We start from the raw sequence: 16748 nt of genomic DNA, 5'->3' as shown, positions 1-16748 counted from the left end.
TTTTCATGGGATAAAACGTGTAAAATATGATTAAACCATAATAAGACAATTACTTGTGTGCTTAGAAATCAGGATTTACAGCATACCCCCCCCCCCTAGATAGAGAGGTGCAGAAACTTTGCTCCATTCTTGCAAGGGGTATTATGAAGTTCTGTCAGTATTTAAAGTTATTTTATTTCTAAGAAGCTTAATTTCAAAGCTAGGACCTTTTGCTTAAGAAAATGCATGAAATTTGTAAAATCAAAACTTCAAAATAAAAAAAAAGTCTAGGAAGGAAATTTATTTCTTGAAAATCAGTGTCAGCTTCTGTTCTTAGCAAGACCTGTCTACAAGGTTGAAAAAATGTTGTACCTTCTTTAGAAAAAAAGTTACGTATATAATAAGGTTTCGTATAAGAAAGCTCGCGTCGTCTTGCGTTCCTTTAACAGCAATACTGCAATCAAACAGTTCGTGGTAACGAACTGTAGCAAGGAGCGACCCTGCTCAATAGTAACCGAAACTCTAAAAAATGGAATTTTGATACCAATAGTTACATCAAAAGAATCGAATTTTATTGCTGATTTTAAATACATAAGCTTCATCAAGATCAATGATACCCATCAAAAGTTACGAGCCTGAGAAAATTTGCCTCATTTTAGAAAATAGGGGGAAACACCCCCTAAAAGTCATACAATCTTAACGAAAATCACATCGTCAGATTCAGCGTATCAGAGAATCTTGTTGTAAAAGTTTCAAGCTCCTACTACAAAAATGTGGAATTTTGCATTTTTTGCTAGAAGACAGATCACGGATGCGTGTTTATTTGTTTGTTTTTTTTTTGTTTTTTTCCCTCGGGGGTGATCATATCGACTGAGTGGTCCTAGGATGTTGCGAGAGGGCTCATACTAACGGAAATTAAAAGTTCTAGTGCCCTTTTTAAGTGACCAAAAAATTGGAGGGCACCTAGGCCACCTCCCACGCTCATCGTTTTCCAAAAGTCACCGGATCAAAATTTGATCCGAATTGAGATAGCCATTTTATCCAACTTAGTCGAAAAACCTAATAACTATGTCTTTAGGGACGACTTACTCCCCCGCAGTCCCCGTGAGATGGGCTGCAAGTTACAAACTTTGACCTGTGTTTACATATAGTAACGTTTTCAGGAGGATTTTTTTGGTTTAGGGGAGAGAGTCGAGGGGGGGGGGGCGTTACGTGGGAGAATATATCCATGGAGAAGCTTCAAACTCCTTACCTTCATTTAAAAAAACTTGTTTTTTTTATTTAATAGCATAAAGAGCGAGGTATTTAGGAGGAGATAAATACCTCGCTCTTTATGTTAAAGTATTTTTAGTAATTTCAACTATTTATTCTACGGCCTTTCTGATTCAGGGGTCATTCTTAAAGAATTGGGACAAAACTTAAGATTTGGTGTAAAGAGCGAGGTATTAACGAGGGGACAAACCCCCTCATATACATAATGAAAATATAAGAATATAAAGGTTTGTTACGTAAGTTAATTCTCAAGTTACTTATATTTTTAACTAATAAAAATGTTCGTTAGTAATTAAAAGTTCTAGTTGCCTTTTTAAGTAACCGAAAAATTGGAGGGCAATTAGACCCACCCCCTTTTCTCAAAATCGTCCGATCAAAACTAAGAAAAAGCCATTTAGCCAAAAAAAAAGAATTAATATGCAAAATTCAATATAACAATTTATATGCGGAGAGCCAAAATCAAACATGCATTAATTTCAAAAACGTTCTGAAATTAAATAAAACAACTAGTTTTTATAACTGAAAGTAAGGAGCGACATTAAAATGAAAACGAACAGGAATTACTCCGTATATGAAATGGATTGTCCCCCCCGCAATCCTTCGCTCTTTACGCTAAAGTTTTACTGTTTGCCACAATTCTACTTTTTAAAACAATTAAAAACTTTAGCGTAAAGAGCGAAGGATTGCGGAGGGGACAACCCATTTCATATACGGAGTAATTTCTGTTCGTTTTAATATCGCTCCTTACTTCCAGTTAAAAAAATTAGTTTTTTTTTCTTTAATCATATACAGCACAATAGCGCTACCTAAGTAAAGAACGATGATGAGAGAATAAAAATGGGTTTATTAATACAAATAAACAAAACAAAACAAGCAAATGGTCCAAAGCAAAGCTTGTTTGGGCTCACAACCCCAGTACACATACAAATAAAAACAATACGAACAAGGAGAGGGAAATAAAAAAGAATAGAAAAGGAAAAGAAAAGAAAAAAGAAAAGAAAAGAAAAAGAGAAAATTATATTCAATTACTCTGCATTTAAATCGATACGGGATTACAATACAAAAGAGACAAAACAAAAAGAAACTAAAACCGCTTGACCAGTATCGCCTAAAACAAGACCAACATCATGGCTCCACTTGAGGTCCACTCAGCTATCAAAACCATAAATATTAAGGCAAAATGGTACAATATAAATATGGAAAATGGCAAAATGGCAAAATATAAATATGCAAAAATGGCAAAATGGCAAAATACAAATATGGAAAAATGGCAAAATATATTTATAATAAATATTAATGGCAAAATGGCAAAATATAAATATGGAAAAATGGCAAAATATAAATATGGAAAAATGGCAAAATGGCAAAATACAAATATGGAAAAATGGCAAAATATATTTATAATAAATATTAATGGCAAAATATAAATATGGAAAAATGGCAAAATATAAATATGGAAAAATGGCAAAATGGCAAAATATAAATATGGAAAAATGGCAAAATGGCAAAATATATTTATAATAAATATTAATGGCAAAATGGCTTTAATTCTCGCCAAAATTCAGGAAAATTATCCATGTTTCTCAAAATCGTAGGTAAATAATTCCATGCATGGGGTCCTAGATGCCGAATAGAAAATTGAGGTCTACGAGTAATAGCAAGCGGGCGACGAATTATATTGGACTGTCTCGCAATATGTGTATGAATATCACTTCCTAATTCAAACATACTTTTAAAGCATATTTGGTAAAAAATTTGAGAATATTTATATATAAACAGGCTTCGATAAAAAGTAATAAGTCCTGCTAAAGGCAAGATTTTGCGATTTATATACCTCTTTTGTACCGAGTCTTTAAAACCAACACCGCATAAAACTCGAAGCGCTTTATTCTGCAAAACCCATATTGTTCTGCAAAAAAGATGTGGGTACAATGTTTTATTTTTATCACCAAAGCCCGTCATATCAAAGAAGTTGTCATGGAAACCTCGAAAGTAGCTCATTCAGTTGAAAATTTAAAGTACTACTGCCCTTTGTATGAGTCAAAAGTGATTGGAGGGCAGACAGCCCCCCTCACCCATTCATTCCCCATATGCAACCAAAATTTGAGATTGCCATCTTGTTCAGCATGGTCTAAAGGTCTAATCACCATCAATTAATTAATGGAACCCAAAAGGAACGGAAATTAGAACAAATAACCAAGTCAAACTCAAAACGACCTGAAACTAAAATGTGTAGAGCTCACGCCCCCCGTGATGTTTTTTTAATCATTGTTTTCATTATCATAAAAGATGGAAACATTGAGCTCGAAAGAAGGATCGTTTTTAGTAAAGTAAAAATTATCTTCTGGTGTTTAGTAGCCTTGGTGGGGGGGGGGGGTCAGCCTTACTCATTTTAGTTTCTGCTCGTTTTGAGTGTGATTTGGTTACTTATTCTAATTTTCATTCGTTGTGAATTTCATTTAATTATTGATAATGAGTTGCTGTAGTTTTACATTTTGACTTTATTTCTGCTCATTCTTGGTTTAATGTAGTGCTCTACTTTTCTTTGGAGGACTTGCTTTACAGAGAAAGATATTTTAAAAATTAATCAATACAAAAGAGCCATCAATCCAAAAGACTCAGAAAACAGCCGAAAAATTTGGAACTTGGCATTTGAAATTTACTTTTCCAAAATTCAAAGAGATCTAGATGAGATACAGAATTTTGTTACCCGATTCTCATAGATATTTGATATTCTGTAGATGCACGACATAAATTTATTCTGAAAAGAATACTTTCCCAGTTAGGATAGTTCTGTTTTGACATTACCTACATGAGGAAAAAACGCCTTTCCTTTAAACTACCAGAAGTTATACGTTCTTCAATGGAACCTCTTTTGTCCTGTTTCACGTTTTCCACACCCAAGGAAAATTTTGAGTCTAAACATCTTACCACAGTGGAGGTGCATACTGCTTGATCACGAGAAAAGAAAAAAATGGCTGCGGAAGCAGTAGTTTGCTCTGAATACAGTAAAACCTGGACGGACATGGCTCTTTATTTAGACAGCGGTGAAGTACGCACTTTACCGCCTTTCTAATGCATTTACTGCATTTCTGTATTTTTACTTAGACAGTTTGTAATCCTTATCGTAAACGTTACAAAAAAAGAGAGAAACCTACTTGACTGTAAATATTTTGGTCTTTGTTATAACATCTTTAAAGCCCTTAACATCATGTAGAAGTTTTGAAGCACCCGACGCTTTTGCCTCAGCTTTCTTCTTGTGTTGACTTGCAATTCTTTTGGCCTCAGCTAATCTTTTCTTTCCCATTGATTGGAGTAGCTCCTGTAAGATATGGAACAAATTAAATAACATCAATTGTATATAGATCTTATTGTGAAGGAAGAACGGGTATAAACACAGAAGGTGTAGCGGGAAGAAGTACCCAACAATACCTTTGGTATTGGCAATACCAAATCATTCAAAACCTTGCAGAATATCTCTACTTCGGATGGAAAACATTATCGCAACTACCGGTATTCAACATTTTATCCAAACTTAAATCAAATTCTACTTTTTTTCCCTCTCACTGAATTTTCTAATATTCTAGCACAAAGGATAAACTTATACAGTTGTAGTAAAATACCATAAATATATGCGAGGATCACCCGACACATCGTGATTATTTTCCTTCATAAAGGAAGTCAGAAACATATTGTATAAAAGAAAGAATGAAAATAAAGATTAAAGTAAATCTAGTCAAGCCTACACTTTTATGGGTAAATTTACTGACTTAGCGATTGGCCATTAGAGAAGAAAAGCGATACTCCTTTAAAAAACATTGTCGTAACTCGTCCCTGAGCTATCCAAACATTAAAGGCTTTGCAAGTCAATGAATTTCTGAATTTTTACAACTTAATTTTGATTTTCGTAAGGGGGGCTCCTATATTAAAACAAGGAGTAACTTATAGGGCACGCATAACACACTGTTTGTGGAATATATCAAAATCCATCAAAATGATTTACCCAACAAAATCTGCCAATAAAAAGTTATTAATATAAAGTAATTTACACAATTTTAGAAGAAAATTGAGGAAAGGTCCCCAAAGAGGGTTTTAGTTCTTCTGGAATTTTAAAAATCAATTTGGCAACCAAGAAGACCATAGAGTTTAGGCTATATCCTATAGACTCCAAGCCCCTGCATATGAAAATATCAACTTTCGAATTTTTCAAAAACACGGTGGCCATTTGAAAAAGAATAACAAAATTCTGACATTCTTGTTGCAATAAAAAAGCGCACACCATTTTGTGCTGGAAAACACTAATTTTTCTCGAACATAGTTAAGGAGCTATCGAGCAATAGTTATAAGATAATTAATCGAATTGAAACTATCATAAATACGTTTATACAGTCTTTCAATTTCAGAAGAAGAAATATTGCGCGGCGGTACATTTCCCCTTAAACATGGGGAATAAGCTTATGTTTTTAGTGTGTCGGTTACTGAGTATAATCATACAAACAAAATAAAAGGGGAATTCAGGGATGGGTATCAGTAAACATCTTAGTAGAAGGGGGGGAAGTGGGTTTTATAGGGGTGGTAATCTTCCTCACTTTTGGAAAAACTCAAAATTCACTATTTAAAGCTAGGACCCGTAAATAAGCTTGTGTTCAGGGAAAGAAAAAAGAAAGTTAACCTACGGAATGGGAAATGAAGAAATGTGGTCCTCATTTGAATATAATACAATGAATATAATAAGTCTGATATAGCCCTTTTCATAGTCCTGAATATGGTATTATAAACAACCAGAAATTTTAAAGAATATAGTTTTATTGAAAGGAACTTAGAAAGCGAAGTTCAAACCTCAAATAAAAAAATGACCCTTGCATGAGGGAGACTGTGATCCTTAAGTACACACGCCCCCTTACCACCAAAGTAAACAAACCCTACAGCCCACCTAATATATAGAACGCTTTCTGTTCGTTTTGATTTCAAGCGTCACTCTTTATTTTCATTTAAGAAAAACTTTGCTTTTAGGTAGTACCGTGTAAGCTAATTGGGGCTCGGCCCAGGTGATAGATTTGATGTTTTCGTGGAAAAACTGTGTTTTTTAAAGTAGCTATGATAAAAAAGGACCTTGGTATAATTTAGCTATGGACATGTCCAGACAAAGTGATCCAGCCAAATTTATTGAGCAGCTCATTGATAGGGAATTCCCATCTTTCCTTTGTTCCTTAGACTTCTACTTCCTTAAAAAGTAACATGAATTCTTTTCTAAGAGGGACTAAAAGTGTTCTTTTATATTGAAATCTCCTTTCGATTTCTATGGTAGTTTCCTACCAGTCCCGTGCAAGTTTCTTACTTACTAGTTCTTTGTTTACAATTCAAAGCGAATGATTCCATATTCATTATATCTACAATATATTTCAACTTAGATATTTTGCTGTGAGAATAGGCAGAAATGCTAGTAAAGCCCGCGGAAAAAGATGCAAGCCTCACATAGAAGTAGGAAGGGTATAGCAGAAGGATAGGAGATAGAGTGCTGACCAAGTGAACTAGGAAGTTTGCCGTATGAAATAGTTTGCTATGTCTTTTATTTCTTTTTTGCTAAATAGCAACATAAAATAAGAAATTAAAAGAAATAAATAAACGAATTAATTTCCTGTCGTAGTTGACTCTATTCTGTTCAACTTAGCCCTTTTAACTCAACTATCTTTTAATTGAAACCCTGTTCAATTAGACAACAATACAACTCCGTCGTATTTAACTTGTTTCCATTTAAATATACCCTATGCACCTCAACCTTTAACCTTCATGCTTATCCTCATTCAGCTCAAGAGCTATTCACCGCATTCCTATGCAACTTAGCACCCACTGCAATCACCCTAATGCAACCAGAAACCCATTCAACGCAAATGCATGCAAAGAAAACTAAGTAAACTTAGCCTTATTCAATCAAACCCCTTGCAGCTAAACACCATTCACCCCAACCTAGTGAACATCAACCTCATTTATCTGAAATTAACATTCTATAAACTTTGATAGCTGGCTGACTCATATTCGATGGCAAAATGTCCGCGTAGGACTTGTTGTTTCAGGGGCCGAATTTGTACTACAAAAATTCTGGTGTCTAAGCGCCATGAAGCTTGTAGCTCAAGTCTCTTAAAGGGGAAAAAATAAGAAACATTCACAAAACAATTAATTAATGACTAAAGATAACAAAATCCAAAATAAATTATAACCACCTGCAATAAAAGATGTATTGTCCAGTTTCTTAGTTGAATTAATAGGGATTGGTCCAGAAGAAATTGAGGTGTATCAGGAAGGGTTTGGTTGAATTGTGGGGACTGAGCTGCAGAGGGTTGAGCTAAAAGGTTTTGAGTCACATAGGGTTAAATTTCAGATAATTAGCTTTATCAAGGTTGTGCTGGGATTGAATTGAATGGAGTTGAGTTAGTTGGGGTAGATATAACTGGGGCAGAGTTGCAGAAAATTGAGATGGTTGGGTTGGAGTTAAATGAAGCAGTATTAAATATGAATGAATAAAATGAGGGTTGAGTTGCTGTGGATGGCCCAAAGGAAGTTTTAGAATAGCAAGATGATGTTTATTTTCTGCGAGTTAAGTAAGGTGAGTTTAATAGGTTTAATTAGAACAAGGTTAAGTCACAATGGATAATCTCAAAAGAAGTCTATTTACAAAATGTACTTTCTCACTGACGGTTAATTCAGATGTTCTTGACTAGTGTTATATTCTTCGACTAACGTCATTTACATATTGTGGCTGTTTTAATTCCAGAATCGAGTCTTTAAGCTTGTGAAGTTGAAGTCGGTGATTTGGTACCTGGTTAGGCAGAGGCACCATTTGGACCAAATCTTGGGGCGGGCATGAACTCTATCTTGTCCCCCCCCCCAACTCACTTCGTGCTGTGTAATCATTTAGGAAATGGGCACTGGACAGAACTAGATAATTTTATTATGTATCTTACCTACTTTCAAAGTTTACAATGATTAATAGCAAATAGCGTAATTACCCCAAGGGTCGTCAAGTAATTACGCTCTTTGGTTAATAGGCGTGCAGTAATTTCAAATCAATTGGACAGAATGGATTATGTTGGACATAATGGATTATTATGGCCGGCAAAGGGCCCTTTTTGGTGGAAGCTTGGGTCCCCCTGGAAAATCTGGGGTGGGCTGACCCCCCCAAATGGCACCTCTGTGGTTAGGGTCCTGATGGATCTCTAGTTTGGGCAGAAGCTTGCTAATTTTCGAACCGAAGAAAATTGAACCTATTCGAAATCACAACTGCTGGCTGCTAATTTTGTTGTTTCGTAAAATAAATGAAACACTATGGAAATCCTCGGTATAAGTGTATACTACTTTAAGTTCATGTAAATGATGAATAGTGTGACAACAATCAAGAAACAAGCTGAAAATACTGGTACAGTTCTTCCTTCACAATAAGATCTATAAACAATTGATGTTATTTAATTTATTGTTATTAATTTAAATTAATTTATTGTTATTTAATTTATTTAATACTGGTGCAGTTCTTACTTCACAATAAGATCTATATACAATTCATGTTATTTCATTTATTGTTATTAATTTAAATTAATTTATTGGTATTTAATTTATTTAATACTGGTGCAGTTTTTCCTTCACAATAAGATCTATATACAATTGATGTTATTTAATTTATTGTTATTAATTTAGATTAATTTATTATTATTTAATTTATATAATACTGGTGTTTAAATTAAATTAATAAATAAAATTAATGGGTTTTATTTAAATTAATAAATTAATTTAAATTAATAACAATAAATTATATAACCTCAATTGTATATAGATCTTATTGTGAAGGAAGAGCTGCACCAGTATTAAATAAATCAAATAACAATAAATTAATTTAAATTAATAACAATAAATTATATAACATCAATTGTATATAGATCTTATTGTGAAGGAAGAGCTGCACCAGTATTAAATAAATCAAATAACAATAAATTAATTTAAATTAATAACAATAAATTATTTAATTTATTTAATACTGGTGCAGTTCTTACTTCACAATAAGATCTATATACAATTAATTTTATTTAATTTATTGTTATTAATTTAAATTAATTTATTGTTATTTAATTTATTTAATACTGGTGCAGTTCTTCCTTCACAATAAGATCTATATACAAATGATGTTATTTCATTTATTGTTATTAATTTAAATTAATTTATTGTTATTTAATTTATTTAATACTGGTGCAGTTCTTCCTTCACAATAAGATCTATATACAGATGATGTTATTTCATTTATTGTTATTAATTTAAATTAATTTATTGTTATTTAATTTATTTAATACTGGTGCAGTTCTTCCTTCACAATAAGATCTATATACAGTTGATGTTATTTAATTTATTGTTATTAATTTAAATTAATTTATTGTTATTTAATATATTTAATACTGGTGCAGTAGGCTAGATAAAGTTCTTGGCCTCTACTGAGCAGTTAAAAACCGATGTAGCAGTAGAGTTCCTTTGAGATATTAAATAAAAAAAAAAACAAGTTTTTTTAACTGAAAGTAAGGAGCGACATTAAAACTTAAAACGCACAGAAATTACTTCGTATATGAAAGAGGCTGCTTCCTCATCAGCACCCCGTTCTTTACGCTAAAGTTTGACTCTTTCTCTCAATTCTTCTTTTTAAAACAGTAAAAAACTTTAGCGGAAAGAGCGGGGCGTTGATGAGGAAGCAGCTTCTTTCATATATGAAGTAATTTCTGTGCGTTTTAAGTTTTAATGTCACTCCTTACTTTCAGTTAAAAAAACTTGTTTTTTTTATTTAATTTCTGAACGTTTTTGAATCAATGCATGTTTTGATTTTGGCTCTCCGCAGAGGAATAATCAAAACGAAATTTGCATATTATTTTTTTTTGGCTAAATGGCTTTCTCATAATTTTGATCGAATGATTTTGAGAAAAAAAGAGGGGGGACGAAGCCTAGTTACCCTCCGATTTTTTGGTTAATTAAAAAGCCAACTAGAACTTTTAATTTTTTACAAATCTTTTTATTGGTAAAAGATTTACGTAACTTATAAATTAGCTTACGTAAAGAACTTTTGTATTCTCATGTTTTTATTACATACTAGCTGTTGGAGTGGCGCTTCGCGCCACCCCAACACCTAGTTGGTGGGGCGCTTCGCGCCCCCCAAGCCCCCCCGCGCGCGTAAGTCGTTATGCGCCATATTAGTTACGCGCCATTGTAGTTGTGTCCCTGTGTCCCACCTGTGAATAGAGATAGATATAAATATATGTTTTTAACTACGTAAAACATGCGAATATACAACATTCTTCGCTGTCCCATTGTCTGTGCATATAAATAGATTGTCAGGTTTACTGACTCTTGAACATGCAACATATAATTGTCCATGGGAAAAACAATCCGTATTCAGATCTATACCTCATTATTCTAATGATGTGTCCCTGTGTCCCAGTCGTCATTTATATTCCCTGTGTCCCGGTCGTCATTTGTGTCCCGGTGTCCCAGTTTGTAATTTCTCTTTGAGTGTCCCGGTCGTCATTTATATTCCCTGTGTCCCGGTGTCCCGGTCGTCATTTGTGTCCCGGTGTCCCGGTCTGTAATTTCTATTTGAACAATCCCTGTGTCCCGGTCGTCATTTATATATCCCGCCTGTACCCCCGGCGTCCCCGTTGTAGTTGTGTCCCTGTGTCCCGGTCGTCATTTATATTCCCTGTGTCCCGGTCGTGATTTGTGTCCGGTGTCCCAGTCTGTAATTTCTCTTTGAGGTTCCCGGTCGTCACTTATATTCCCTCTGTCTCGGTCGTCATTTGTGTCCCGGTCTGTAATTTCTCTTTGAGTGTTTTTTCTTTTTAGTTTTTTTTTAGTTTTTTACCTTTTTTCTTTTTTCAGTTTTCTTTTTCTTCTTTATTTTTCAGCGTCACTATGAAGTACATATCGACGAACCTTTGTTTTTTTAACTTAAATCTGGTAGGCATTGATGACCTTATCCAAGTCAAAATCACAAACCCAATCATCATCGCTATCATTTTCAGTTTTGATATGTTTTGACTCTCGCTGTCCAGGTGGATTTTCATCTAACTGCGCGGTTTTGCGTTCAAATACCGTTAATGACGTCACCGTCAAAGCAAAAATGACGACAACTAATTTCATGACGTCAGCCGACACAGAAACATGACGTCACCTGATCCACAGATCCACAGACAGACAACTTATTTTTATATAGATAGATAGATATGAGGGGATTCGCCCCTTCGTCAGTACCTCGCTCTTTACACTATAGCTTAGATTTTATCCCAATTTATTAGGAATGACCCCTGAATCACAAAAGCCGTAGAATAAATAGTTGAAATTACTAAAAATACTTTAGCGTAAAGAGCGAGGTATTAGAAGGAGATGAGCCCCTCATATGGGTATTAATTTCTGTTTGTTTTAAGTTTTATTGCTGTTCCTTACTTCCAGCTTAAAAAGCTTTTTCATATTTATTTTTTAATTGTTTTTTTTTTAAATAATGCTAGTAAATCCTGCTCTCCCTTCATAGAAATTTTCTTCTCCCATGACAAATTCTCGATGGAAAGTTCCCCCAGAATATCCCCCTCTTCGCAACCCCTCCCCCCAACCAGAAAAATCCTCCTGAAAACGCCTGTATACTTTCCAATAACCATTACTATATGTAAGCACAGGTCAAAGTTTGTAACTTGTTGCCCCTCCCACGGGGACTGTGGGGGAGTAAGTCGTCCCCAAAGACATAGTTATAAGGTTTTTCTACTACGCTGAATAAAATGGCTATCTCGGAATTTTGATCCGTTGACTTTGGGAAAATAATTAGCGTGGGAGGGGGCCTAGGTGCCCTCCAATTTTTTTGGTCACTTAAAAAGGGCACTAGAACTTTTCATTTCCGTTAGAATGAGCCCTCTTGCAACATTCTAGGACAACTGGGTCGATACGATCACCCCTGGGAAAAAAAAACAAAAAAACAAATAAACACGCATCCGTGATCTGCCTTCTGGCAAAAAATGCAAAATTCCACATTTTTGTAGATAGGAGCTCGAAACTTCTACAGTAGGGTTCTCTGATACGCTGAATCTGATGGTGTGATTTTCGTTAAGATTCTATGACTTTTAGGGGGTGTTTCTCCCTATTTTCCAAAATAACGCAAATTTTCTCAGGCTCGTAACTTTTGATGGGCAAGACTAAACTTGATGAAACTTATATATTTAAAACCAGCATTAAAATGCAATTCTTTTGATGTAGCTATTGGTATCATTCCAAAAATTCCATTTTTTAGAGTTTTGGTTAATATTGAGCCGGGTCGCTCCTTACTACAGTTCGTTACCACGAACTGTTTGACACTAACATCAGAGAATGGCAAAGGTGAACATTGTCAAGCAATTAGCCTACTCATTAAATATTAAACCTAGGTAACTTAACTCATTTACAAATGTAAGGATGTATCCACATAATTTTATATGTGGAATGGGGGCATCAAACAGTTTTGAAGGTAAATAATACAAACCTAGTCTTAGAAAAATTGTATAAAACATTATAATCTAGAGCAAAACCCTCACAGATGTGACTTAACACGTTAATAGCAGTGAAACAAGTAACTGATATAACGCGATCATCAGCATAGCACACATTTTTATTCAGGCTTTGTCAACATGGCATTGAGGTGTTTATGGACGTCAATAAACCAAGGAAAGGAAAGCAGAGACGAAACACCATCTTGGCAAACACCGGTTTTCTGCAGAATAAGATAGACTCAATTCGGAACCTCGGGTGGGTCAACAATCATTGTTTGTTCAACCAAGAAACCAATTTAAGATAAAGTGGCGAAATACGACGATCTTGAAAAATATTATGCCATTTCAAATGGCTGATACTTTCGAATGCTTATTACACATCAACACGATAAGCGTAAAAAGATATAGAAAATGACCAATCATTTTCAGTAATAGTACTTAGAGTGAAAATTATATTCTCCACTGAAAGACTTTTCCCATAGGTGAACTGATGGCTGCCTGTTTCATTGTCTGTGGAAGAAGTTCTAGTCAGAAAAAGAAGTAGATGAACAAGCAGTTTTGGAATCAATATAACCGCAATTGAAGATTCAGGAATTATCCCATGACTAAAGTTCGCATAAATAACCTAGCAAGATGTGAAGAAACAATTGCCGCTCAATTTCTTAAATGGTTTACAAATATACTGCCGGATCCTCCAGTTTAATTGTGTTTAATTTTCGAATCATTTTCAACATTCAACACATGAATATTTGGAATAACTACTGAATCGTGTTGACAAATATCGTCAACACCTGTCATTCATTTAATACATCATGCCCCCAATTTTGAACCATTATTCTCAGCAAATGGGAACTGGAGCACTATTCTCACGAATGTGATTTTTTTATTATAGATAAACAAGTAGAAAGGAAAAAGCGTGTCTTCATATAGATATACGAATTTTAGCCGCAGTTTCTGCGATTTGAAACTTCGAGGGCTTTGGATAAGCAGGCATAGGTATATGTTAGCAGAAGACGGGATGCTCAAAAAAAGTACTGAACTTAACAGGCAGAATCTCTTCAGAGGTGTAATTTATGTCAATATGGTTAAATTATTCCAAAATTTTAGCTGGTAATTACACAGGGAGTGTGGATTATAAAATAGACAATCACTGGTTAATTAGGCTTATAGAACAGAAATCACATAAAAAAAAAAGTATACACTATTTTATTCCCTATTCAATGGCCTTTTGAAATGAAATAATCAATTCTGCCACGATTGTGTCCCAGTTCTTCCCCAAGGGGGCCATATATAACCATAGGCTATATGTGGAAGTTTTCTAGTTTGTTATTCTTTTTAAAATTGACTTTATTTGGAATTATTAAACCCACCATGTATGATAAATTAATTTAGAAACTAATAAGGTCAGTTAACGTTTGTTTTTAGCCTAAGACTAATTTTTTCTTGGGTAATTTAACATAAATTTGTCTTACTTTTTTTGCCAGCTCTCTATACTTTTGATAAAACCTTGCTTTCCAACAAAATGAATGTATGTATTTTTTTGGCTGGTTCCTTTTGTTGAATTTCCTGTTTCTTTTTCTGATTATTGGACTATGGATTCCTCTAGTACCACACATATATTATATTTTGTCTTATGGAAAGTATAGTGGAAGGTTAGAGCAAAGGTATTTAAAGGATATGCATACCCTTGCTTCCGGGTAATCTTTCATAGCTGATAGGACATCTTCTCTTGATAGGCTGAACAATTCAGAATATCCAACAGAGCGGACGTCAGCTGTTCGTCTAAAATAGAAACGAAGCTAGTGGATGAGAGAAAAGCTAAAACAAAGATTGAAATTAAATAAATACACAACAAAACAATAAAAATATTACGAATTTACACATGAAAACTACGTAAATACTTTACTTTACGACAAAAATACCAAACACTTGAAAATAATTATCATATCCCTCTACCTTCTTCAAAACTGAATTATTGTAAAATCCTGCCACCTGTGTCTTGAGTCAATCCGTGATCCCATCTTTCAGCTCTTCCTCGTAACGAAAGCCGTGCTGTATAGCGGGTGTTTGAAAATGTTCCACCTGAACTGTCCTAGAAGTCTCTTGGCCATGTCTTTTGTTTTGCATACTCCTTCTTCATTTTTTTTCAGCGTTTTATAGTATAGCTCCGTGGTAATCATTACCCTCCTTCCAAGAACGAAACCACACCATCTAATGATAATGAACAGACAGATGAGATAACCGGGTATGACACTAACCGGTTTTTAACACTGATGGGGCTTTTTAAAAAATGGTTTGCATGAAATGAATTGCCAGCCAGGTTTCATCACTGGTTATTGGTTGCGATTCTACTCATCAATGATGGCTTAGTACATTGATAATGATAAGTCATCCTCACACTCTCTGTAACAAGTGGAAAAATGATAGAATAGGCCTTCCAGATCTACAGGTGGCCAGTTTTCATGTTAGCTGAATTTCTAAGTTAGCTCAGAGACAAAATAAGCGCTTAAATTTGTTTAGTTTCTATGCTGAGAAGCAGCACAAAAATTGAATATTCTGATGTATTGTTTCTTCACAAAGTTGCTCCTGAGGACTAGTTTTGTGTCTTTCCCGCTCGTTTTTGTTTGTTTTATTTTTAGTATAAATAAATTACGATGATGATGATGATGATGCATATAATACATTTTTTTTAAGTTTTACATTGGTGTTTTCCTTATAAACAGCAGAAAGTTAGTTTCCAAATGAGCATTCTATACTAATTTATGTGGAAATTAAAGGAGACAGAATTTTTATGCTGATAAAAAGAGTTATCCTAATCCGGGCACTGGTAATCCAAAATAAATTGAGCTTCACGGATCGTATTTTTCATAGGTTAACGTTATTCTGGATATGAGGGTGGCTGCCTCATCTTCAAGCCCCGGTTCTTACAATATGTTCTTTACTAGGCTGCAGCTACCAATGCAACCAAGAAAGTTTGGATTTTTCTCCTCAACACTTCAAGAGTGCCTGCTCAAGTACAAGTACACTCATAAATTATTCCAACATAGTGCTATGAGATTAAAGTACCATGGGTGGGGGTCGAGGGAGGGGATGCAACCTCCCTCATGCATGGAATAATTTCTGTTTGTTTTAAGTTTTAATGTCACCTTTTACGCACATTTGAAAAAAATGTACATTCTTTTTTTCATTTAGTTGCAAAATTATATCAATATAAAATACGTCAAGTAAATAGTTGATAAAAAAAATAAACAAATTGAACATTATTGGTGTCAGAGCCAAGCAAGAAATTTGATCTTTATGATTGGAGGGAAAAGTTGAGGCTCTTTTGACTAGAGCTTGCTAGGAGCTTTTCCCAATTTAAGCAGATTGGTCCTTCTTAGAAATATGTATATATATTCTATTAAAGACCTTTAAAGTTATGATAGATTTAAGAGCGTTTGAAATTTGCTCTGTATTGACAAAAAGTGCTTTTTCACACAAAGTCCAGAAAGTGGCTTGAGCTCGTTGAGACAGCGTTGTAGATTATCTGTTGGCGGTGCTTACCTCTGCTACTACAAATTATGCTGGCGGAAGAGATACTTGAGCTGCTCATGCAATTTTACCCCTAAGTGAGGAAAGATTTTCAGAGGGGACGTTTGTTTTCTTTGCAAGACGTATTAGGATATGTTACAATAATGAAAAGAACAAACTTATCAAATACATTACTATTTGGTTTACGAAAGTAAAATGGGGATTTTCGAAATTGGTGCCACAGAAACCAACTTGAATAACTTTTAGTTGCTACAGCATCAGCGACAGCACTCATCATTGAAAAGACAGATTTTTTTTTATTTTTCAGCTCTCTTGGTAGCACATTCAACACATTACATTGAGCTAGATTGTGTACTTCTTTTTTAAATTCATGCTTACTGAGCTTCTCAATTTTCATGTTCTCACTGTAATGTTCAAGTTTTTGCAGCAATT

At 34.4% G+C, this 16748-nt stretch overlaps 1 protein-coding gene across 7 annotated transcripts in view; it reads right to left on the bottom strand.

Annotated features, from left to right (window-relative positions):
* The window catches only part of LOC136025976 (uncharacterized), a 391881-nt gene that overhangs the window by 124224 nt on the left and 250909 nt on the right, over nucleotides 1–16748 (bottom strand). For all 7 annotated transcript variants that reach the window (XM_065702101.1, XM_065702103.1, XM_065702104.1 and 4 more), the window contains 2 exons: nucleotides 14471–14567; nucleotides 4410–4573 (listed from right to left, as the gene is read on the bottom strand). In XM_065702101.1, the coding sequence (XP_065558173.1) occupies nucleotides 4410–4573; nucleotides 14471–14567 (261 nt within the window). The remainder of the gene's footprint in view (nucleotides 1–4409; nucleotides 4574–14470; nucleotides 14568–16748) is intronic.

This window comes from Artemia franciscana, chromosome 4 (assembly GCF_032884065.1).
Source record: "Artemia franciscana chromosome 4, ASM3288406v1, whole genome shotgun sequence".
Classification (NCBI taxonomy): Eukaryota; Metazoa; Arthropoda; class Branchiopoda; order Anostraca; family Artemiidae; genus Artemia; species Artemia franciscana.
The sequence above is the reverse complement of the archived record's forward strand: the minus strand, read 5'-3'. Positions and strand labels throughout refer to the sequence as shown.